This window comes from Emydura macquarii, unplaced genomic scaffold (assembly GCF_026122565.2).
Source record: "Emydura macquarii macquarii isolate MOO-44397 ecotype Brisbane River unplaced genomic scaffold, CSIRO-AGI_Emac_v2 contig_2473, whole genome shotgun sequence".
Lineage (NCBI taxonomy): Eukaryota > Metazoa > Chordata > Testudines > Chelidae > Emydura > Emydura macquarii.
This window is the reverse complement of record NW_027132610.1, coordinates 22,110,896-22,137,446: the sequence shown is the minus strand read 5'-3', so window position 1 is coordinate 22,137,446 and position 26,551 is coordinate 22,110,896. Positions and strand designations below refer to the sequence as shown.

Below are 26,551 nucleotides of genomic sequence, written 5' to 3'. Positions count from 1 at the left end.
GATCGGAACAAGAGGAGCTAAAGAGATCAGAGAACTTTGACATTTCTAGTCTCATAATTTTTTATATTATCTGGTGGTTTATCAGGTGTTGTATTTTGTGTTGTCTCAGTGTCAACGTTTTTTCTTCAGTACCAGACAGACTTCATTGTTCACTGACTGTTATACAGTAGTTGGATCATGTATGCAAAAAAAAAAAAAAGGATATTTGTAGCGGGAAAGTACACTGCTTGTAAGGTTTATTTTTATTTAAGTGGTGACATCAGGCAGAAGTTAATTTAAATTTTCTCTGAGGTCAAGTTATCCTATAACTTTCTACTGCAGGGTTTCTTGCACCTTCCTTTTGAGTTGGTTGTTAGGGCCAATGATACTGAACGAGATGGAGGGCTGAGTCTAGCCCAGCACAACAATTTTTTTATCCCTAAATTACTTTCAGTGTGATGAAGTTAGTAAAACTTATGTAAAGCTGGATCTTAGACTATGCTTTCAAAAATTTATGTACAGTAACTTTGGACTAAGGAACAGCTTTAGGGTGACTTTTGTTATCTATTTTAGCATGTTGAGTCAAAACTGATCATATGTTGTTCCAAAGTTGGATAAATTTATCTATGCATTCATGCTTTTAAAAGTGACTTGCAAAAAACTGTTTGTGCTCTTTATTGCTTCTTTATCATGCAAAATGAAGGCCTGAAAAGTCTCTTCTGTGTGTTTTTATTTTTATCTTTAAAATATCAGGGACATTAAGTCTATTCTTTCCTAGTTTTGCTTGAAGGCTCCTTGGAGGACTACATAGCTGAAGTGAGTGTTTTCACAGCTTTCCACTTCCACTGGAGGTGTGGATTTGAATCTTTAACAAAAAAAGCTTTTTTCTCTCAAGTGTTTGTCATACTTTTGAGTTAAATTATGTGTTAATTCATCTGACCTTCTCCTCTCAATTGCTTTCAATATCTTCTGGATGGCATAATCCCAAAATATGTGGATGGTGTGTCATGCTTTTGAGTTAAATTATGTGTTAATTAATCTGACCTTCTCCTCTCAGTTGCTGTCGGTATCTTCTGGATGGCATAATCCCAAAATATATGGATGATGTGTCATGCTTTTGAGTTAAATTATGTGTTAATTAATCTGACCTTCTTCTCTCAGTTGCTTTCAGTATCTTCTGGATGGCATAATCCCAAAATATGATAGTAGTCCTTAGAGTTCTCGAGCAAAAATAGGATAGACAAGACCTGATTTAAAAAAGAAAAAGGATTATGATTAATCTAGTGTTATGGTATATTTGTTGTTTTTGGAAAAAATTAATAACAATTATAAATATTAAAAGGGGCAGAGTGTACAAATACTTTTCTTTGCAATTCACCTTTTGAGTAAAGTTGGACCATACTTTTTGATTCTTAGAGTAAATTTAGTGGTGTGTGTATTCTGAAGTTTTTAATTATGCTTTTTCTGTATTGAAGGCTACAGATAGAAGAATCTTCTAAACCTGTAAGACTATCACAGCAATTGGACAAAGCTGTAACAACCAATTATAAACCTGTGGCTAATCATCAGTATAATGTAAGTTACTTTAATCTTTTTCCTGCTATTTTTAATCACTACAAGTTTCTTGGGAATTTAGTTGCTTTATGGAATGACTCCTCTGTAGGTCCAGGCTTTCTGTGGCCTTTTTTCATACTGAATGTCTTTGCCCCTGAAAATCCCTTTTTTCTATGGTATAAAGATTCTGCCAATTCTTTTTTTTTTTTTTTTCCTGGATAACTTCCTTCTGTCTTGATTCCAGAACCCATCCAGTGGCTAAAATCTGCTGATTCTAATTCCCTTTGTTACGTGGCAGAGGCATAGTAGAGCTCTCCTTCCCCAACATCTTTCTGCTGTTTTTATTACCTCTTATCTTTAGTCATGTCTGAAATTCCATTTAAAGGCCTTAAGGGCAGAGACACTGTAGCCTGAGATTGTGCATTCCACTTTTGGGTCATGCAAAATAACAATAATGTAATCTGCAGATGTGAAAGGCTAAGGAAAAATCTTTAACTTCTAGTCCCTTGCAGTGAGTTTCCTGAATGATGGAAAACAATAGATAAATCTTTGCATTATTGTTTTTCATAGTACATATTTTCTGTATTGATTACGCTGATAGAATTACATCCACATTGCAGTTCAGTGTCATTTGTTATGAATACAAGCTATAATGCCCTTCTCCTTAAAGATAGTCTTTGTGTAATGTGTATGTAAGTATGCATAATAAGCAACTTTGATATTGAATGAAAGGAACATTGTTAAAATTAAGTCACACTAAGAATTAGTCACAGTATTAGTCATTTACTCTTTTGTACTCCTGGTTAAGGTTTTATTTTCATAAAACAAGTGACAACATGTATGATACACAACCATTATTGTAGAATACAATCCAATTTAAGACCTGGTGTACACTTAACATTTAGATTGATGTAGCCACGTCTCCCTTGTGTGGCATAGCTATGCCAACCTATCCCCTGGTGTAGATGCAGCTAGGTCGACAGAAGAATTCATCTCTCAGGGAGGTGAATTACCTACAGTGATGGAAAAACCCCTTCTGTCACTGTAGGCTGTGTCTACATTACCAGGTTAGTGCAGCATAGCTGTGGTGCTATAGCTATGTCAATGTATTCCCCATAGTGTTGACACACTCTTATTTATTCCTACAGATCACAAAATAATCATTCCTTTCTCAGAGCACACTACTTTTATAGTAGCTGTTATCTAAGGACTGGTCACAGATTTCATAACAGTATTCCAGTTAGTACTGTGACTTTTTACTAAAATAGTTAAACTGGTAAACTCCTTAGTGTAGATGCAGTTATACAGGTATGCATGTGCCTTACAATTATATAACTGATTCCTCTGCCAGGACTGAAATAAGCTACATCAGTACAAGTGGATTCATGTTAGGGGGATGTACTGCTTTGACTATACCACTGTAGTTAAAGTGGCACAACTTTTGTGTGTAAACAAGCCATAAAGTTTTAGTCAGGTTATGGACTACAGTCATGATGCTATTGATACTACAACTTTTAACAGTCTTGTAACAGGTTTAGGGGACAGCTGTGTAACTAGATCTCCTAGGGTATGTCTACATAGCAAAAAAAAACAAAAAACAGGCAGCTGGCCCATGCCAGCTGATGTAGGCGTGTGGGGTTCAGGCTACAGCACTGTGTAGACTTCCGGGCTTGGGCTGGAGTCTGAGCTCTGGGACCCTCCCACTTCACAGGATCCTAGAGCCCAGGCTCCAACCTGAGCCCAGACATCTACACATCAATGAAACAGCTCTGTAGCCTGAGCCCCGCAAGCCCGGATCGAGTGTCTAATTGCTGTGTAGATACATGCCTAATGAGAACATGGTTGTAATATGGGAGGACCCAAATTGTAACACAGTAAGCAGTTTGCACAGCTAGTCATGTTAATATAAATATCCAGAAGATATACTTATCCAGTATGGTTGGTTGTAGAAGTTTTGATGGGAAAAGCCTATTAACATAGACCACTTGCATCATCTCATCCCTCCTTCATCTTTTTCAAATGCCAGTGCAGGATTGTTTTCCACACTAACTTCTCCAGTCCTTGGAATCTAGGTTTAGCTGTCCCAAATGGTGGGTCTTCGCCCACTTCTCTTAAAAGATCATTCCACAATCTTTTTGGATCTCACAATTAGATTTTTCCGGCTGAAATTATTTTCTTAAGCTCATCCCAATATTCTTAGTTCTACCACAGTGCTCTAATAGGGGCAGCAGTTATCAGAGGAGAGGAAAGAAAAAGGAAAATATGAGCTAATGTGGGAAGGGGGAAGAAGGGCAATCATCTACCCTGAAAGACAGAGACTATCAAGGACGGCAAAAATGAAAAGGGCAACAGGACAAACTAAAGGGCTGGAGCTACTGCTGGGAAGGTGCATAGTAAGTAAGTGGGACTTGAGTATAACTCCACCTCTTCACCCCCCATGATGGGAGATACAAAAGGGAAGAGTCGGAAGAAGAACTGGAGGTGTGCGGTGGGGACAAAGAGGTGCTATCTGGAATCTCCTTTCTTCATATTTTTTTAAATATCAGTCCTCACCCACCAGTAAGAGAATGAAGGGAGAGTGAATTCTTTCTCTCCCAAAATAAAATTAAACCCTGCTTTCTCGCTAGAATATTGTAAATTATAATGTCATTGTAACTGGTAATTGTAACTTAGAGTTTCAGTTCCCTGCGGGGAAGGGACCTTCTCCTTATATATTTGTAAATGCCATCCATGCCTGTAGTGTTACAACAATGTTCTCATGGCTATGATACTTCCGTTGCTTTGCTGTCTTTTACCATACACCAGCAAAGTTTTCTAGGTTCCATTAACTGTGTCTGCATCACTTTCAGTTTGTCTGTTTTAATGATGCAGATAAACAGGATAATATCTGTTGGGTGATTATGTAGTCAATAAGATTTCTCCAAGTTAAGATAAGGGGGGGGGAAAAAAGTTAGTACAGTGTATATAAGCTTACAGGTGAGCAAAATAATTTACTTTACCTAACCATTTTCAACCATTTTTACCACAACAAGAGTGATAAAAACCTAATACATGGAGGAATGTATAATCAGATCATGGCCATGTATCATTTATTTTCAATTTCCCAAGTCGTCTGGAGTCTTAAATTAAATCCTGTAGATACTGTTGTGTGTGGAGCTCACCAAGGCCTCATTAGCAGTAAGACTTGTATTGTTTATCAGACGCTTTTGCAGGAATCTTGATCAATAAATCAAGCCTGAAATCTGACTTACTTTAAAATTAATATAATTTAGCGAGGCCTGGACACTAACAGTGAGATTGTGGCATGTAAGTTTTTGCCTGCAGTGAGCGGTCCAGAGACATTTGTCTCCTTCATAGAAAACTGAGTGAAAAGCACTTGGTTTTGGGGCTTCTTAATTTTGTTCAGCACTTAGAAACTATGACGACGGGCACTATATAAAAACCATAGACGAGGCATTTCAGAGGCATAGTATTTGACGTAGGAGCATAGGCTGTGGTGGTCCTAAATGATATCCTTTCAAAAGGTACTACATGCTGTCCCCACCAACAGGGCCAAATCCACCCTCATTCCCTCCTATTTAGAGAGACTAGTGTCACTGACCAAAGGGGTGGGAAAATTTCTTATCCCTTTTCCCCTCTATGTATGCACTCACACAGGGCTAGTCACATCTAAACATTTCATTGTTGATTTAATAAGTATCCCCACTTCCTTGCTGAGAAGTTTTCTGCAATACTCACTATTTATTTAAGCTTCAGACAATATTTTATGCATGTGCTCCCTTTAGCTGGCTCTGCAGACTAACAAACCACATTAATTTCAAGTGCTTATAAATGAGAGTGGGAGAAAAAGCCCTTTACAGTACAAAATATAGTGGTTGAGAATTAAATTTTATGTAGAGAACATTAGCAGTAAATTACGTTTTTTCTTTAGAGAGTACTCATTCATATTATTACCAGTCCCATTCACCTGTCCCACACACATGGACATCTCCTGGCCCTCAAGGGTACTGGAGAATTTCCCGTCAGGCTGTAAGACTTGAGCTCCCAAAGCTCTTCACCATCTTTCTAAGACCACTGCTTCCCCTTGTACTCTTCCCCTTGTACTCCCCATTTCCAACATCCATTACCATTTGCTTCCCTTTACATGAGTGATCAGCAGTGGCACACTCTTTCCTCATCAGTGAGTTCCTTTCCGTTAGTAGTTTCTCCCTCCTTTTTCAAGTCAGCTGCAAGTACTGCCTGTTATCAGCCTCTCTTCCCCTGTGCTGCTCCTATTTACTGCCATCTCCCCTGGAGTCCTCTTTTCTGTCCTTTGTTGGCATGAATCTTGTTTACCCATTCTGACCCTATAACCTTTCTAGTCTCTCTGCACAAAGCCTACCACTTCCATTTCTCGGCCTCTTATGCATGTCCACAGAACTCCTCCAGCTTGACTCGACCTAATTCATTTTGGCTGCATTTATACTGAAGATGTCTGAAACTCTCCCACCTGTGATGTAGTATTGGTGCATCTCCACTGTGCCAACAGTGAGAGTATTAAATGTAGGCTGACCTCATTGATTTTTTTTTTTTTTTTTTTACCACTGTGCCATGTAACTTTGCTCCCAGCATGGCTAGACAATGTGATTGAAACACCAGAACTTGCAAGTGTACCATGTCTTACACTGATGCTTCTACTCTTGCTGAAGGGTGGAACAATTTTCAGAAAAGGTTTAGTGTAAACAAGACCTTCCTTCAACATGCAGCATGGAATCTCTTCAGCAAATGCACGTTTGCTTGAACTTCAGAATACCAAGCAAACCAAGAAAGGCATTCTGAGTTGGACTGTGAATTTTATTGTTAAATTAATTGCTTTTATTTATTCGCTAGAGTAGCTTCTTTGCAGGCTGAAATGATAATTATAGGGGTGTTTCACTGACTAGAGAATAGTTCTTTATTTAAAAAAAAAATGGCGTTTTGAAAAAAATATAGAGCCTTTTAAAGCTTTTCAAATGTTCTTAGAGAAAACTTTTTACTTTCACTTCTCACGTCTTTTTCATGGTCTTTGTATTAACCATCTGCTGAAGAAATATAATACATGTCTGTATTGATGATGCCTTCAAATAGGGAATATTGGCAATCTTCCAGTAAGACTAGTGACACACTATGAAGGTAAACAAAAAAAAATTGATTTTGTATGAAGGATTGCAGAAGATGAAACAGCAACTTCAGTGCTTACCAACCCATTCCAAAACTATACCCCCATGACATCCAAATATATTTTAATATTTTAGCTTTTTAAATTTAAAAAAATATTAATTCAGTTTATACAATGTATGTGTATATGTATATCATATTACACACAGACTGTTTTGGTTCTGTTGGACGGTGTATCTTGTTGCAAAAGATTTATAAAATTAAAGTGAGGCATTGTAATTTTATATGAACTGTGAGTCTTAACTGTGGAGAGAATGCAACAGCAATACCATATTTTTAAAAATAGCAGTATTCACACTGCTTTCTGTGCTCTTAGACTGCAGTGGGTGTTGTTTTTGAAGTTTTGAGATCATCTTGAGCATCGCTAATTAACACATGACTGAGATACCAATTGCAAATAACTGAATGTTTCCGATAAAATAATGACGTTTTAGCAGTATAAGACCGCACTCCTAGTGTGCTCAGCTATGAAATCTTTGCTAAGAAGTGAGGAATGATAGTCATTTTTGAGTGTGAATTGTTGTATGGATTAATGATTTATGAATTCTAGAGTACTCAAGCTGCATTTTTGTAGAGAGCACTCCTCTGTGATTTAGATAATCAGGAGAATGTAAAATGAAAGCTCCCAATGAGAAGATAGTAATTAGCCTATAAATTTGCAATATAGCAGAAAAACAGAAATGTTGTCCATTACAGTTTAGCAGATAATAAAATACCAGTATTTCAACTCAGTTAAAAAACAAAACACATACTGTTCCATAACATATTGCACTATTTGGGAACCTTTGATTAAAATGGTCCCATAAAAGGCTAACAAACAGCAGAGGGGTAGTTTTGAGGATCTCCTCATCATAATGTGGTACAAGATCACTTGCTTTCCTTCTCTGCATAGAAAATGTCCATTTTAGAGAGTGAACATTTTTGCTTGACAGTATTAAATTTTAAGTTTGTTTCTCCCAGTGAAGAAGATCAGTCTCTAAACAGGTTTTCTCTAAATCTTACTTGCACAGGTACAATGATGCTGCAGAATTGTTGACCATTTTCATAGGTTGTCTTGAGATTGCCGTTAGCTTTTCCAGTTATGTTCTGCCTTCCACAGAATGAATGGCATGAGGATTTAGCTTATTTCTGCTTCAAAAACAAAAACCAAAACCCTTTGACTGTGTTTTCCTTCGTTTTAATTTGACCTTCCACTTCAGGGTGTGGTTTGGTTTGCTTTGGTTTTTGAGTGATTGAAGGGGACAGAAAATTCCTAAAAGGCATAGAGGAAATCAAGTGCTACTCTTCTGGAAAAGTCATGCAACCTGCAGTGACTGGCTCTCTCCACCTTTCTCAACAATTATGTTTTTGAATTATTGAAGTCACCAGACTCAAGAGCAGGCAAGGGATAATAGACTTTTGCCACTGAAAAGAGAGCTCAGATTATGTAGGACCCCAGGACCTAAAATGAGCCACAATTGGAGCTATAGCTCTTCCTTTCTCCTACCTACTGTACCTGGATTTTCTGATATCAGAGGCCTTTGTGGCAACAGTAGCATGACTGGATAATCCCTCCATTGGTCATGTCAAGCTGTTGAAAGTGCTTACACTTAAAACCTCTGTGGGTCTACCTGTTAAAGCTGTGTTGTTCCCAGTTCTTGTGTCCCTTCTTATGATGTCTTATATATTATTGGTGTGTCTTATTAAAACTCACTTCAAATATATTTATGGGCTATTGGCCTGTCCTCTACTACTATGCATTTGTCCCTGTTTGCCAAATGCCACATGAACCTGACTTTCCTGAGGACTCCCTTCAAGAGGCAGTTTCTCACCAGTCTAGACATTTTGCTCTTGAAGGACTTTGCATCGTATGATGGAACATCACTGAATTGCGTCCCTCAAAAGAGCTAGAGGGTGCTTTTCATATATGTTGAGTCATAACTTAGTGCTGCTATCCCACTGCATCCTGATGATTCATTTCAGCCTCCTACTCAATTCCTCCAAGATTAACAAGGTGCCATTTGAGAATGCAGAGATGTGAGCCTCCTTTCACAATGTTGATTCTGCTGTGGCTACTTGCTCTGGAAAAACCACTCTCCCAATAGAAGACAATGCAAGTCCTTGGATCCCTCAACACAAAGTTATCATTCTCTTAAAAAAGGAGTCCCACTCAGTTTCTTGTTCTTGCCTTATCAGTTATCTGCTAGGAAATAATTACAAGCTATTAACAGGATTAGGAGGTATCTCTGGGCACTACGGTAATACCAATATTGATAACTGACCTGGTAAACTTTCATAGCAGCCTTGAACGGTGATTAATGGTCTTTTTTCACCCAGTGGACAGGTAAGGGTCCATCTCTGATTAGCTGAGGTTTTTATTTACATCTCACATAGGCACAAGTGACCAATGACTGACACATTTTTCAGTGTAGCGTCACTGATCACTAGTGTTTCTGTAAGTAAAAGACCATCTACCTAAAAACTGACCTTGTCTATCAGAGACATTCCCTTTCCAGGTAAGCAAAACTATTCCTTTGCAGTTTTTTGTTCAGTTTTGTTTTTAATTAATGAAGATTTCTGTTGCCCAGAGGACCAATTCTCGTTCATCTTTGTATGATACTTCTCCCCCTAAATTCCTGAATTTCTAAGTGTATCAGTATATTAAACTAATCCTTTTGCAGAAAGTGTGGCCAGAAAGACGCTTTATATTTAAATAGAGGAGATTGTCCTAAATTTGTATACAGCACCTAACACATAGTGGGACTCCATTCATGGTAAGTACCTTCTGGTACTCCAATGATATAGATTATACAGGTATACATGATGCTAAGATTATCAGGCTCAAATAGGATGTGACAGATTTGTAGAGTTTTAAGACCAGAAAAGGACTATTATAGCCACACAATAAAATACATTAAAAAAATCTGACCTGCATAACACCAAGAGTTTCTACATCAAGTGCATAACATTTGGTTGAGCTAAAACATGACTGTAGTAATTTGGGAAGTGAGCCTGAGAGATGCAGAATTCAGTGCGAAGAAGTTAAGTGCTCAGTATGCCCTTCTTCTGCCTCTCCCCAGAAAATTAGAGGTCTGACCTTAATCTGGCTAGAAGTTAAACACAATTTTCAGACTTTCAGACTGAGTCTCATGGACAACTCCCTCTTCACTGACATGCAGAGAACTTCCCAGTAATCAGACGATAGGTCTAGTGCATTGTTCATATTGTTAGCTAAAACAGCAGGGAACTTTTACTGCTTCTCTTCCATTCTACACCCCAGTTAGCAAAGGGCTAATCAATTCAGATTTTCCCACCCTTCACATTAAGCGCCACAACAGATGGCCTCCTCAGTATGCAGTAGTATTGTCTGCCTGGAGTCAAGTACAACAGTGTTTCTCTGTGGTACTAGTGTAACCTGCAAATCTTGTTCCGTTTCATTCTGGCCCCCACATCACCACAGGAATGTGCACAGCACAGAGCTGGTTGATTGCATTGATGGGGGAAGCTGCTTGCAAAATTCAAAGGAAGGGGGAAGCATTAGCCCCAAATATTCTGCTCATGACACCCAAGACACTGGTTAAAGGAGTAAATTTGTTGCAACAAAACTTTTGTAGCTCTATGTTTTTTACCTAACAAGTTTCCATCATATGAATGCGTCCCTGATTCTGTTTGTTTTATAGTTAAATGATCCACACTTGGTTCTCTCATTTCCTAATTTGTTTTGGATCAGTTTGCAGCTGGACTGTGTCTAATTTTATCATGCTGATTTCTTCTAACACAAAAATCTGCTTTTGTGGGACAGTGCTATGATAGTACTAGCCAATGGTTCTCAACCAATTTACCATTGTGGGCTGCATCCAATACTACCTGTATGGCCCTGAGGATGTCACATGGGTCTCAGCTGTGTGCTGATTGGGCCACAGTTTGAGAACCACTGTACTAGACAGAATGAAATTAAATTCACAGTGTAATTTAAGAGGATTATAAGGTGTTAGAAAGCCATAAAATCTCTTTTGTATTTGCAGGGAGTCCTCGCTCATTCCCTGTTGGATTTTCAGTGGCATGCTTTGGATACAAATGTCACAATGTACTATTGTTTAACACAGAAACAAAAAACAGTCTTCCTGGATTTTTGTTCATTCTATAGTTTTTGTGGAATCCAGCTGTTCTGCTGTAGGCCTTAGCAATCAAGATGGTATTTTATAACTCACTGTATTGAATGGTGCAGTTTGCAAATGTGGCTGACTTGCTGCTATATTGAAGATTTCTCAAATTTAAGGAATATATGCTTTCAGAATAATTATAGTAATAAATCACCAAAATGCATCAGAGAATGAAAATAAGTTGACTATGTCAAGTGATGTAGACTGAGAACTTTTGAGTTCATATATCAGTTCTGACACTGATTCCCTCTCTAGCTTTGGGCAAGTCACTTAATCTCTCTGCCTCTGTTTCTTTATTTGTGAAGTGGGGTTGTTGTTTACCTATCTTACAGAGGTACTAAGGATTGATTGAACATTCACATATTGAATTTTGGAGATGAAAAGCACGGTGTCGCTGCAAAACGTTTTATTAAATATAAAGATTTTTAAAAAATAGATTGTAGTACTTTGTGCAGAGAAATACCCAGAGGGTGTGTTGCTTGTGCATCTTTTTAAAAAAAAATTTTTTAATTAATAGATTGAGTATGAAAAGAAGAAAAAAGAAGATGGGAAAAGAGCTCGGGCTGACAAACAGCAAGTGTTGGACATGCTTTTTTCAGCCTTTGAGAAACACCAGTATTACAACATTAAGGACTTGGTGGACATAACTAAACAGCCTGTGGTATGTACCTGTTTATAATAACCTTTGTAACATTTTTCAGTAATTACCACTACAAAATATATTGAAATATTAGGAATATGCCATTTATATTTACAGTACATAGTCTTCAAAATATACCTTTTAAATGTATTTATGGATTGTTTATATTCATGAGAGGTAAGCTGGCACACAACTTTAAGATACATTTATTCAGAACTATGCAGATACTAAATATTGTAGAGAATAAATCCTCCCTTGGCAAAGAGATGGCTAAAATAATCTAATAAATCTCTTCTATATTTGGCTTCTATGTTTTAATGCTAGAAATCAGACTGTATAGCTCTCTATATAGGTAGAATATATAAATAGGTAGCTATATAGATAGGTAGGTAGAAAAAAATCAAGTATCATAATTTCAGGCTCTCAATACATTTAATATTAAATATTCTCATTATTGCCAACATTCAGACTTCTAAAATACCACTTTTTTTGAGTGGGGTCTGGCTCTTTTCTACCTCATTTGTGTGTGTGGATGTTTAGGATGAAAATAAAACATGAAAAGAAACACACAAATATATACTCAAAACGGGTTTTGGAGGGGAGTAGCCCTGTCCCCTTTTCCCCTTGATGAAACTGCATACCACAGCCTCACTCTGTTCTGTATCCCCAAGAGACTCCAGCCCTTGGATTTATTTTCTGTTTCTCTTTCCCGTCCTGTCAGATCCCAACAGTACCCCACAGCAAGTGCTAGCAGCCATCTGCAGGGGAGAGGCTACTTTTCATGCCCTGTTCATTCTGGCAGGGGAAGTGGAAAAGGAATTGCACCCGTAGGATTTTGTCTCTTTCTCCAGTTCCCGGGGATTTCTGTCTTTACGGATATCCTCAGAGCATCAAGTGCAAAGCTGCTGTTCAGCTTCTAACTCCCTGGTCTCTCCTTTGTGTGAGGCTCTCCCACTGAGCTGCGGTGTGGGGGGAGGGAGAGAGGGCCCCCTCCCTGCAGGAACTGTAAGTAGTTGTTGCCTGCTGAACTCAGTAGTATTCCCTGGAGTCCAGTAGTAGGAACTGCAGCAGCTCTGGCTAATTTCCTGCACTACTTCCAGCAGCCCATGTTCTCACAACACAACACAGTGGCCCAAATTGTAACATAAAATGATAAGAGCCTTATTATAATACAGTGAATACACATGTCAGTTTTGCTCATTTCGTACGTATCAAGTGTGGAGATATGTGAATAAATAGACAGTCAGTTTAAAAATTTTAACCAGTTAAACGATGGAATACCCTCTTTGAGCAGGTCCACAAAGCCATCAATCTCTTAAGCCATGTCTATACTTACAAGTTTACAGCAGCACAGAGCTATGTTATGCCGACAAGAGAGGGCTCTCCCGTCAACATAATAAAACCAGCTCAGTGAGCGGCAGTAGCTATGTCGGCAGGAGAGTGTCTCCCACTGACAGCGCTGTGCACACGAGCGCTTATGCCAGCAAAACTTATGTCACTGAGGGCCCCTGTGTGACATGTGACATGTCACACCCCTGGTGACAAAGGTTTTGCCGACAAAAGTGTTAGTGTATACATGACTTAAGTCAGGAACTTGGAAGGCTTACTTATTCTGCAATGCCTAGAAAAAACAAGCTGATTAAGTCATTCATTTCTTTATTTCATTTCTTTAGCATTTGAGTAAACTCTTCATCTGTGTGGAGGGTGTAGGGATGCAAGCTGAGAGTTGGTGTAGAAGGAAGATGTGGGCTGGGGAAGGGAATCTTGTGTTCTCAATTGTTTAAAATAAATAAATAAATAAAAATAAAAATGTAACCAGTAAAATGTGACCTGTCATCATCCTGATCACTTTGCTTATACTCTGTACCCCTCACTCCCACCTTTTGTCCTAATCCTTTTAGACTGTTCTTATTGGGAGCAGGGACTTCAGTATTTGAAAAGTGCATAGCACAATCTGGGCTATACACCAATCTAAATAATATCTGGCGCTTTCATTTTATTCCCTTGAAATAAATTATATTCTGCTCGTAGTGTGGTGGATCTACATTAATTAATTACTCTAATCTTGGTGAGCTCTATTGCTTTCAACTGTAGAACTCTTAATAATAATACAGTCTATTTAAATGTATGTTCTGTTCCAAACTAGCACCACATTTTCCTGTTCACTTGAGCTGCACCTGCAAATTTATCTGAAGACTACCAGAATTTTACTATTGTTAAACCCTTTCCCTCTCAGTATGTTTTGTAGACTATTCTGGATAATGTGATATATAGTTGCCTCTTCCTTTTTACTTTTTTGATGGATGTTTCCCATATTTGTTTGCTGATGCACTTTCAATTCCCTACACCCAAATATTAGTGGTGATACTACAGCCTGTGCTTGGCTACCTTCCTCTTTGTTCATGTGATATCCAGTAGTGATAACTTAGGGTATGTCTATACTGATGGCAGCAAAGTCGCCGCTGCCAGATCGATCTTTCTGGATCAATTGAGCGGTCAGTGTAGACCCACTCAGTTGATCAGGAAGTCGACTGAGTAAAACTACCCCCTCAAGTAGCGTAGCGCTGCATCAACGGGAACACAGTGAAGATGGCGCACAGAAGGGAAGCACAGCAGTCAATAGGAGTTGCGCAAGCTACTCTGCCTAGTTTGCATAACTCCTGCCGAATCTCCAGGTAAGTGTAGACCAGGGCTCCGAAATGTTCTTTCAATATGCTACATACCCCCCACACACAATTATCATGCTAAATTCCTAATTGTATTTCTTTAAGTACCTCTCTAGTATTTTCTAAATGGAAACTATTCCTTTAGCAGCTGTCCTTTGTTCATCCAATTTTCATTACAATGTGCCAAATTTCCCAGTACTCGTAGACATTAATCTTTAGTGTGAAATGTTATTTTTTTCCAAAAATATAGTATCTGTTCCCATTACACATGGTGGCTATCATTGTTGCCATAGCAGCTCTGCTTTACTCTCTCTCACACTCACTCTCTCACTCTTTCTTGGTATGTAATTTTTCCTCTAGGTTTCTAAATACTGTGGTTATTTTCAGAATTGACTAAAAGGTTTTGCCGATTCTTTTTTCAGCTATGTTAGAATTAAATCTATTGATGCTTACCTCAGTAGGGTGTTAATGTTTAAAATTCACTTCGCAAAAGAGTCAAAAACTTAGTTAATCAAATAGCAAATAAATGCTAATATTTTTTCTGTGTGGTTGTAAGTAGCATCCTTCTGACACTTTTGAAGAATACATTAGTACATGTTGGATCTGACATTATATTTAATCTGAGGACCTGTAAACACAGAGCAGGTCTCTTGTGAATTCTAATTAATTTTATATTTTTACTTCAAAATAATATAAACATAAAAATAGCATACAAATTATGCTATAATAGCCAAATCTACTCTCCTTTGTCCTGATGTAAATACAGAATAACTCCATAAAAGTTGTCTGAGTTATTTCAGACGTAGACAGAATAAATAACAGAGAATAGAATTTGTCTAGTGTGTAAACAATAAAATATCCAGTAAAGAACAGGTTTTCTGTGTCTAATTTGAACTGTATTTTGTATAACATGGCTAATACTGAAGACTGTTTATAATTTTTTCTAACACTTAAGCTTAGTCGACTTGTTCTGTAGTGGTTTGCATTCCTCACAGTTTTCAGAGCATAGATATTGAGGCACATTGCAGTTCCCCAAAGTATGTTCTCCTTATAATGCCGCACTCACATTTCACTCTCCATTTAAAAAACTGCATTGAAGCTTCTAATACCTTAAAAAGTGCAATAGCAGTAAAAGCTTCTTATTCTGTAACTGCAGTGTTTGAAATTTTGAAGACAGTTTTTCCAAACCAAAAAATTGAAAGAATTTATGTGGGAATGATTTACTAAGTGCACTCCTTTTTATCTTTTTTAATGCAGAATATTTCAATGATATTGGTACAGTGAGATCTGATCCTATAGCTCTCAGTGCATGTAACAAATATTATGGGGTAACATTAAAATAATGGATATTGCTGAAGAACAGAAAACAGCAGTTTATCTTAAGTTTTTTCAGCCAAACCACTGGAAAATCTTGTGCCAATGGATTATTGGTTTCCTAGAATTGATGGATGCTGGATCCTCTCTTGGTACATCAGACTTCCTCACCTCTGCAGCCTATCTAATCTTCCTTCTAGCATGAGCAATGGGAAGTTCAAAGGTTACTCTGAAATCATTCTTCTCATTACTGTTTATTTTTCCGTCAGTGGTTTATTGCAGGCGTCGGCAATTTATGGCACGCATGCCAAAAGTGACATGCGCAATGATTTTGAGTGTCACTCGCCACTCCCCTCTTACGGCTCCACCCCTCTTCCACGTGGGCCCAGCAGCACCAGAGCCGCACCGTGCCGCAGCTCCCTCCCCCTCCTGGCCCTGGCCCTCTCCCATGTGATGTCACATGGGCCTAGCACTGGGTGAGGGGTGGGAGTAGTTCCTGGCCAGGGCTCTGGGCCCCCGGCATGTGAGAGAGGGTAAAGGGGGAAGACGTGGCACGCCACATCCGAAAGGTTGCCAACCCCTGGTTTATTGAATACTCTGGATTGTTCTAGTTTTCTATGTTGCCTTTTTCTAATAAAATTCCTGTTACTTTCTGTTGCCCTTTTCCAAATCCTGATGACAAAGCTAGCATTCACTGAGAGTAGCATTTGCCCTCCCATACTTTTCAATTGCTCTTAATTTTCTCAGATTAATGTGCCTCAACTTTGAAATAGTATTATATTAGATTTTAACTTGAAGAGGTTGCACAAATACGCGGTTTTTTATTTTGATGGAGTTTTCAAATATACAGGATGTGCAATGTAGCCAAATTCTTTTCTGTGCTTTTTCTCCTTACTTTAGCTCTTGCGTTTAATATGGAGTAAGTCTGAATCTTTAATATTAATCTGTAAGAGATGGGCAACAAGTTTCTTGGAGAAATTATACTGTTAATTATGTTCGGGCCAGAGTCACTTGTAGGAGTCTCTTTCCCTGACACGTGCATATAACTCCTACTAGCTTCAATGGGTTTAGAGATGGTTTAATATCATTAACACTTTTTTCACTTCAAAAAAGTTGTTTTTATATTAAGGTGAGAGATCTAAAGCAAAGGGGAAGTGGAGGGGGATAGAGAAGGAGGTGAAAAGCAAAGAAGCGGGACAGAGAATGAATGTAATGTGGGGCATTGAGGAAGAACTTACTGTGTGACAGCAAAAAATCAATGTGAAACTAGTAATCAGAGCTGGCCTTAAGAACGTTTGAGACAAGTGCCAGACAGAGCCGTCCAGATATCAGGAGCATTTGCAGGTGCCCTTACGCTCAAAGAGTAGTCTCTTTAAAAAAGACAGAACTCACTTCTGTCCTCATACATTTAAAACTGGACAGTGCCAACAAGCAAAGGCTCAGAGACTAAATCCTGAGGAACCTGAAGTTGATAAATGAATTTTCCAGAAGTTGGAGATACACAATCCTTGTATCTAGGATTATCTGAACACTTTTTTGCCTTGTCGACATGTATACCTACACGGATAGAAAATAATCTAGCATCCCCTTTCACAAAAGACTGTGAATCCCTAATAATGCTAACCAGATTCTAAACATAGTGTTTTAACATCAGTTAAGGGTGTAGAGATGAAGGTTGTCTGTGGTTGAATGAGATGTAGTTGACTTCTTTTTCAGACTGAGCAGAGTGATTCAATAATATTATCTACTCATTGTTTGTTGCCCAAATAATTTTGTAATTAGTACTGTATATTCATTGAAACCCTGCTAGTTAATTAATGGATGTTCTGTGTCTGCGAAAGGATACTCTTGCATTTGTTAATTTCAGCTTCAGCATTTTCAAGGCATTCTCTTCATAAAGGGAGAATACTTACGAAAGTTGTCTTCAATCCCTGATCACGTACAATTTTGCTTCAGCCTGCGGAAAAAAACCCACATAAAACTTACTTGTGGTGATAGATGATACGGGAATTCTAGAATCAGACTGGTATATTTATTATGCTCATTTGCATGTCAGTACATAGACATTCTGTGTAATCTAACAGTATAATTGTTCCAGTGGAATGTAGCTGTTTTGGGAGGTCCTGGTCATGTAACCCAGAATTTGACATTCCTGCCTATTACCCCCAGAACTTGACAGTACTGCAGTCAGCTATCTTGTGTGTTCAGCCACTACCAGCTGAGAACCGAACCTTACATAGCTAGAATTAAATTTTAGGACGCAGAGAGGCAAAGCTATGCTACTGCATGTTTGCAGTTTTGCTATCAGAATGAGAGGATGGAACAGGGAGTTAATGTACTGTGAAAATAGAAGGAATATTTGGACAGCCGACCTTTGCTTTAAGTGCCTCTGATTCCTCTGACATGTAAGTTTTATTGTTGTTATGACTAGAAATGTTTTGATAAGAGATGAGTAGTTTTGCTGAAACGAATAGAATTGGGATCCATTAGGGGTTACCATGGTGACCCAGGAGGAGTTATGTGCTTTGTTTAAAGTTGGCCATAAAAGATTAGCTGAAAGAACATACTTTGGAGCAGTCCGAGGAAGTTTTTCTTTGGTCAAGGATCTGGCACCAAAACACCCCAGCAGCTAGATGGAAGGAGGGCCTCCCAGAAGGTTGTCTGTTGATTCCTTGAAACCATCTTAACTTCGATAAATATAAAGGTTTAAGATGCTCTGAACCTACTGCTACAGCATGTATGTGCATGTGTGAGACCTAATTTTAAAAAGTAGTTTTAGGTTTAAAAAAAAAAAAAAAAAAAAGCATTCTTCTTTGTGCCAATCATTTATTGGATGGAGGAGCTGTGTCCCCATTGATTTATTCCTAACATCATCTGGAGGGAAACCGTTAAGTTACCCCTTCTTTGGTTTCTGAAAACTCTGGGTAACAGTAACATAGGGAGAGGTGATCTTTTAAAATTTAGGGCATGTCTATACAGCAAAAAATTCCATGGCAAGAAGTCTCAGAACCTGGGTTAACTGACTCGGATTCATGCTGCATTTCACCACTCCCCCACCATTAATAATAATAACGTGGAGTCTTTAGTTTTATTTGACTGCAGGAGAGGCCTTTAGAAATGGGGGAACAGTTGCTCCTATTGATCTTCTGGATTCAGATTGAGAAAGACCTGCGACTATGGGGATTGGGGTTTATTTTGTAATTTTAACTAAACTATTTCTCTGCTCACTATTTCACAATTGAAAGAGTTTTTGTAGGAACTAGCAGGAACAGTTTTTATATAATAGATCCATTATGCTGTAGTGGTGGCAGCATCTTTGTTAAGTTTGTGTTAGAGTTCAGTTTTAACAGGAGCTTTAAAATCTTTATTTTGTAAAAATCTCCTTGAAGTGGCAAAAACTAAAAGATAAAGTATAAACTTTGAGCACTGTTTGACTTTTTCATGGTGATTTGGTGAAAAGAGAATTGATGCAGCGAGAATTAAAGAGTTCAAAAATAGTGTCTTTTGGCAGCTTTTTCCCCCCATGGGATTGCCTTTTCTTTGTACTGCTTTTGCAACAAATCTAAAAAACTCTGAGACTGGTCTTCTGGCCACTTTGTTGCTCTTCATGTGCCGATTCCTCGAATATCAGGTATACATTGATAGTGTTTGTCTACAGAATATTTTATTCATAACAGAAGCCATAACAGAAATATGTGCCAAGCCGAACCCATCACATTTTAATTTGATGACAAATCTGTCGAAGTGTGAATGCCGAAAACTACTGGGTGAGGCTAACAAAAAAAGAAAGAGGTTTACACACTCTCCCCCCACTTCACCAAAGACCCCGATAGCTTATGGGAAGTTAGCCTGAAATGGGTAAGGAACACTAGGAGTTCAAATCTCATCTTTAAGTGCTGTTTTAAATGTCCTTGCTATTTACTACCCTTATATTATTGACTACAACAATGAATCCCAACCTAGAAGACAGTGAGGGAAGAGAGCTGCTGACTGTTCATTTAGTCACTGCTAAACATGCAGGGTTGCTCTTGGTGTACTTGTTTTCAGTAACTTTAATGGGGATAAAATGTCATATCGACCCAAGGAATACACTGAGGCATATTGCAGCCTCTCTTACTCTTCTGAAGGGTCAACATATGAACAGCCTGAACATATTTTCTCTCTGAATTGTTGAGAGGGGCACCACCTCTTATCCCTAACTCTGGCAAGCTTTTCCACTGAGGCACACTAAAGCCATGAGGGGAAAAACAAGGAATTTAGCTAGCAAAAACTGTGTTTAAAGATAGCTAAGGCAGTGGCTGGACACACCCACCGCATCTTCCCAAAACCTTAAAAGCATGAAAATAAGCTAATGAGAAAGACTTGTTTATTCCTTTCCATCTTTGTATTGCCTGTAACTCCATCTACAACACATGCCAGAATGCTTTCACGCCCATCTCCAACTGATATCCAACATCAATATGTATCCCAATCTCATCCAGCTTTACACTGTAAGGCAAAACTTTAACAGTAGCCTCAGCAACATTAATGCAAAATGATTTTCCAAAGGCATGCACTGTGTGACAGTCAGATGCCTTGATCTGATGGTGTATAAATGGTATGAAAGCATTTGAGGTCTCTGTGAAGGATTTGTGGCAGAGTGCGAATTTGATGGAGATTGAAGGAAAATTCAAGTGCTTTTCTTTCAAATATAAGTTTGGTTTACTACGGATAGTTGAAGTCAGACAGTTTTAGATCAAGGAGATAATATTACAGCTCTACTGCCCCTTAGTTTCTCTTAACAAGAGTAAAAGATTTTTTTAGAATATGTTAGAACATTGCTACCTACCACATTCTTAAAATACACCTTTTTATTCTAGTCAAAAGAAACTTGAGAACTGATGCTCCTATGAAGCGTTTACCTTTTATGCTCTGTTCCCTAACTTCCTGCCCCCTCTCCCCAAATGTGGGGAAAGGGAGAGGTTCCCCTACCAGTTAGTTTTTTCTCTTTATTCTAACTCAGGACTAACTGAAAACAAAGGGAAGTTTCTCAAGCAGGGAAATGCAACAAAAACAGGCTAATGGCTTCAGTGTGTCAGTCCTATTTTGCATTATTCTTGTAAGCTTGTTTTTGCTCTTTCTGTAAGCGAGATTTCTTTTGTTACTTTCAGATAAAATTTTGAGTTACAGTAAAGAGACAGATGCTAGGATTGGCAAAGAAATCTCACTTCTACCCGTCCCCAAAACTCCCAGTCTCTGCTCTCCAGTCTTCGGTGCTGGCAGGGAGATGAATATTGGTACAGATATGGAGAATTCTTAGTTGCTTTCAAAGTGTTTGAGGGTGCAGGATTTTCATCTACAACTCCAGAATCCACCTACATATACGATAAATAAAACAACCTCACTTAAAACAATCATTGACATATTTTTAAAAATACATCTTTTTTTTTTTAAAAAAAATGTCAGCTCTAACAGTTTCTAAATTCTGTTTAAACTTAATTTTAATTTTAATCCTGTTCACAGTGTCTTGCTAAATCATGTTTAAAGTGAATTTTAAAACTAAGCTTCAGGTAATAGTTTAGTCATAGTGTGGACAGGGACTAAATTCCCTTAAAGTTCCTCTCAAAGATCAAATAAGGTTAATCAAATCTTGTTCTCTGAAAAATCTGACTTGCTGTTTAATCTTAAAAAAAGGGCCTTGTTCTATAAATTCTGTGGAGAAATGCTTGTAAATATTTTATTCCTCATCCATCGTGCTTTGTGTTCCAGAGAAGCATTTTGCAATGTCACTGTGAGACCTGTCTTCTAAGCCATAAATTAATCAAATCAAATCAGTCCAATAACTGCCTACCTATATTTGCTTAATATGGTTATGTGGGTATATAGCTTTTGTTGTGCTTAATTCCCATGGACTTCAGAGGTAGCTGTGCACACCTTTAAGAGCAGAATTTGGCCTTGGTCCCATAAATAGAGCTTAGTCACAAGCATTCTCAAGCTGTGCTATGAAGTGCAAAGTCGCACAGGGTTGACAATGAATGCATACCTAATTCCATGTGTGCGTACTTCAGTATACTTGCATGCAGTTCCTGTTAATTTGTACACATGGCATGCATGGTTTTGAAAATGCACTGCACATTACTAATGTCATTTTAACAAAAATGCTCATATACTTGATCTGCATATCCTAGAGCCATATATAGATACTCAGGCAGCTGAAAAGTCTTTCTAGTGTGCAACATGAAGGCAGGAGCTAGCTATACATTGTATGGCAGGAAGCTCATCAGTTCTCTCAGATTCAGTAATGTGCATCTCAGTCTCATTTAATCTATTGCTGCCACCTGCTGGGGTTAGTGCTATATGGCGCTTAGAACTAGACACTGAAGAGTCATCCATGCAATACAAAATGAGCACTGTGTTTTTTGTTTGCCATTTGTGCCCATGATCATTTTAACTGAAGACCTGGAAAAGGATAATGAAAAAAACAACTTGTTTGTATGTGTGACTAATTATTAATCCAGACTTATTTATAATTTTTACATCGGGGGGGGGGGGGGGGGGGGGGGAATGATTTTTAAATGTCCTCGGAATGGATTTTTAAGAATGATTTCATTACATGAATCTAATTAGAATAACATTTTTACAGACTGGTGATAGGATATGCTTTGCTTAGGAAAATTTTGATGTGGGAGAATAGTTATGATCAGAATCTGTAAAATAGTGAGCAATTTTTTTTTAAGGTTCTTAGAGCCAGAAAATGGAGTTGGCCAGAGCTTTCCCGCATACATTCTTTTCAGTCTCTGCTCCAAGCAAAACTTAGGAAGGAGATAAAATTGCACAAGGATGACAGGATAGTCTCTTGTATCAACAAATGTCTGCTTTCCATGGGCTCAGTTGTAAGAGTAAGATTATGCTGATGTTATCAGTTAGTGTCACTAGAGATGTAAAAGCTTTAACAAAGATCAATACATTTTGTAGAATGAGCTTGAAAGTGCTCAGACTATACCTATATCAGGGTATAAATCTTATGTAGAGATTTTCGAACTGTGGTTGCTATAGTTTTCTAGGGTAGGCAGTACCTGAATATCTAATATTATTTAAAAAAAAAAAAAAAAAAAAAAGCCACAAGCATACAGCTATTAAAAACTTTCCCATATACGTTATAAAGACACAAAAGAGGTCACCACCCCAATATTTGTCTTTGTAGTTGACTTTTAGATGTAATCATTGTTAATTATTCCATGGTCAAAAAGCTGATTAGCTTTAGCCAGCTTGTAAGCTTTTTGGGACAGGGACCAGTATCTACTTCTGTTTATACTGTGCTAGAATAACAGGGCCATGATCCTGATTGGGGACTCCAGGTACTGCTATAATATACATTTTAAATATTTCATAAAGTTGGGGGTAGATTATTGTGGACCAATAGCCACAATTTTAAAAAATATATCTAGAACAAACAAAATCCTAACAATCATATAAATCCAGTACTAGGTAGGGTTAGCAAAATTGTAAATAGTGATACACTACTTACAGAAGGCAATTTTCAAGAAATATACGTTCTTTATTTGAAAGAAAGCAAGATGATATACTCACATCTTAAAGTGATGATATTCTTTTTATCACAACTATTCTGACAGTAACTAGGCAAGACGTTAAATAATTACTAAAGTTAAACATTTTTAAGTCTGCCAAACCACGTAACTTTCACCCAAGAATTTTAAAATAATTGGCTGAGACACTTTCTGAGGCACTGCTGTTGATATTTAACAAAGCCTGTAGAGTGCTGGCACTAAGTACAAACTCAAGATGACAAAAGGAAGGATCACTATAGCAATGTGAAAGAAAAGGTTGCAACCTTTGGCTAAGAGCAGATGGGGAAAAGAGTACAGTTGAGCAACTGCACATCCAGAAGCAGCTGAGGATCCAGTACTGCCAATAGACTGAGTCATACTTATAAAGTTTAAGACAAAGAAGGGCCCACCAGATCATCCAGTCTGGTCTCCTATGTATTACAGGCCACCAACACCCACACACTAAACCCAACAACCGAAATTAGACCAAAGTATAACAGCCCACCAGAGACCTAGACTATTATGTGCCACAGGCAGAAAATAGGAGGGACAAAGGTGCACCTGGGTCTGAGGCCCCTGCCATGGCAGGGAAATGATTAAATGAGATATACCCAGATAATCCGGGCAAGCGACCCACAATCACACACTGCAGAGGAAGGTGAAAAATCCCAAATCACTGCCAATCTGACCTGGGGAAAAATTCCTTCCTTCTCCCATATATGGTGATCAGTTAGACCATGACCATGTGAGGAAGAACCAGCCAGCTAAGCACCTGAGAGAGAATGTGTGATGCCACCTGAAAGCCCTGGCTTGACCCATCCAATGTTACATCTCCAGCTATGGCCATCCCTGCTGCTTCGGAGGAAGGAGATTAAAAACAAAAAACTCCCAGAATACATGCAGGGAAAAAATTCCTGTTTGATCCCACAGGTGGCTGTCTGAAACATGAAGTTTTAGAAACATAAGACAAATCAGAAATGAGCTCCAAGGCTGCTAAGCCTTGCCATCACAAGCCACACTGTCATACAGAGTTGCACTCTTAAATTTGTCCGGCTCTCTCTCAAAACTAATTAATGTGTTTTCCTCCACAACTCCTATTGGGAGGTTGTTCCAGAACCTCAACTCTCTGTTGTGTCTTCTGATTGCCAGCCTGAATTTGTTCGTAGCCAGTTTTATACCCATTTGTTCTTGTGCCAACATTGTCCTTTAGTTCACCCTCTCTGGTATTTACTCTCCTAATGTATTTATAGTGGTGATTGGGGCAGCTTACAGTCACCTCCTGGAACTCCTACACTCAGATCACCATCAGAACATGTGACCTCCTGCCATATTTCTGAGCCTCTGAAGTTGAAGGCACTTCACCACCAAACTCCTTTGTAGGGTTATAGTACTGTCCAACAGAAAGGTAAATGAAATTATTCAGACTGAATGCTGGTGTAACTACATTTGTAAAGCATGTAGTATCTCAAACTTCTCGCAGCCTTTTGATTTTTCTAGTGTCCCAACAAATAAATGTGCTATGGAATCCTTCTTGCCTGTCTATCTCTGGGGGTTAATGCTTTGCATTTATATGTGATTTACAGGTACTATATAATCCTCCTTCCTGGCATGTTAAAAATATTGCTTCTGTGACACTCCAAGCACCTGCTGCTCCAGCATCTGACCCTTAGTTCAGCTTGCTAGAGGTGCTGCACTTCTAAACTAAACAGTGAGGCCAGCTAAAGAAGTGTCATAGTTGTGACTCAGTTGTTTCTTCTCCAGTTCCCAAGACTGCATTCTCAACTACTAAACGTACTTCTGCTTTAATATGTATTGTAGTCTAGGGATTTAAAGCCTGTCAGACATTCATTCAAAACGCAATTATTGCACAACTAATTGCACAGAATGTCAGAAGTTAGTTCTATTAAACTATTAAACCTTATAAAGAAATTGTTATTGGTAGCTGTCAGATTATTTCATTATCATTTTGATTAACGATGTAAGTGAGGTTTGGCAGATCATGTGCATTGTTTTAAATTAGAACTACAGTAATTGCCTGTCTTTGTAATTTAAGTTTTTTGTTTCTTTTCAGATATACTTGAAAGAAATTTTAAGAGAAATAGGCATCTACAATGTTAAAGGGACCCACAAAAACACATGGGAGCTAAAGCCAGAATACAGACATTACCAAGGAGAAGAGAAGAGTGATTAATGCAACTGTTTATGAACCAAACACAGAGGCTATAGAATAATGGGACTGCAGTGAGGGAACACTGCAGTTAAACAGACTGGACTGAGCACAGTTCAGTACCAAGAGATCTTAAAAAGATGAATACTTTGTACTTTGCCTGGCTTCATTTTTAAAAACAAATATTTCTTGGACATTTCTATACGTGTCTTGTTTTTGACAAAAAAAATAAATTACAGAATAAACTTGTATTAGATTTATCTTTATTAGAAATCTTTTGAGTTTGGGCTTTGTTTTTAAGTAGTGTTGAGTTTTTTAAATATTGATAGCCTTTAAAGTAAAACCTAGTTTAGAGACCTGTAACTTGGTGTTTTGCCTCACAGCAGTACTGAATTTATACTTCCCTGTCTGCTGTGTCCCTTAGGGGACTGATTCTGAGAGATGCTGAGAATTCGTAGTTAATACTGATGGGGAGTTCATGGGCACTCTGCCCTTTCCAGAATCAGTCTTTAGGAAAAGCAGCCACAGTCATGACACTCATGATGCTCTTCAGCCTTCCTGAGAACAAATAAAGCTCAGTTTAAAAAAAAGCTCTCTGACACACCGGCTAATGGGGGAACTACAGTTCATCACTGAGGAAAAACTCCTCTGGCCCCGTAAATACAGCGAGGAACAAATAGATCTTTAGTATGTTTGTTTTTTAACATGTTCATGTTTTGTTTAAAGCATATCAATAAAGAGAGCATTTAATTGGTACTGAATAAAATTATGTATATTATTGACTGAATATTAGCGCTCTGATAAATTGAGTTCTATGGCTATGAAAGTCTATTTTTAAACCTAGTTTCTAGCCCTGGGTCTGCCACTGGATTTCCCTCTGACGTTGAAAAAGTCCCTTAACCATTCTGTGCCTCGCTTTTCCCATTTTTAAAATTGAGATAAATGCCCATATTTGTAAACCACTCAGTTGAAATTTACTGTTGTAAGTGCAAAGTAGTCTCCTTTTATTTTTTTATTTTTAAAGAATTGTTGTATTTTGGCATCCCAAAATTTCAGGAAAATTATGTGAGAACTAAAATAAGGATGCATATGAATTAACTCAGTTATAGCAGTAGTTTTAGGTTTGGGATTTTTTTTAAGGCATATTTAAACAGGGTAAGTTTAACTTAATCTATGCCTCGGCCTTTCCTTGCCTCGTCACATTTTCCCACATCACTAAAATTTGTGTCATTTTTACATAGATATCAATGAAATAGGAAAGATCTACTTTTTAAAAAAATTACATAATTGGTGTACCTCAAATTAATAAAAGCATTCAAGGGGGGGATTGGATGGCTCAGAGGAGA

General features: G+C 38.1%; 1 protein-coding gene across 1 annotated transcript in view; it reads left to right on the top strand.

Annotated features, from left to right (window-relative positions):
• Nucleotides 1-25,961, top strand: part of GTF2F2 (general transcription factor IIF subunit 2) — a 117,043-nt gene extending 91,082 nt beyond the window's left edge. The window contains exons 7-9 of the mRNA XM_067563145.1: nt 1,455-1,554; nt 11,389-11,532; nt 25,110-25,961. Of these exons, the coding sequence (XP_067419246.1) occupies nt 1,455-1,554; nt 11,389-11,532; nt 25,110-25,229 (364 nt within the window). The 3' untranslated portion in view covers nt 25,230-25,961. The remainder of the gene's footprint in view (nt 1-1,454; nt 1,555-11,388; nt 11,533-25,109) is intronic.
• The last annotated feature ends 590 nt before the right edge of the window (nt 25,962-26,551 follow it).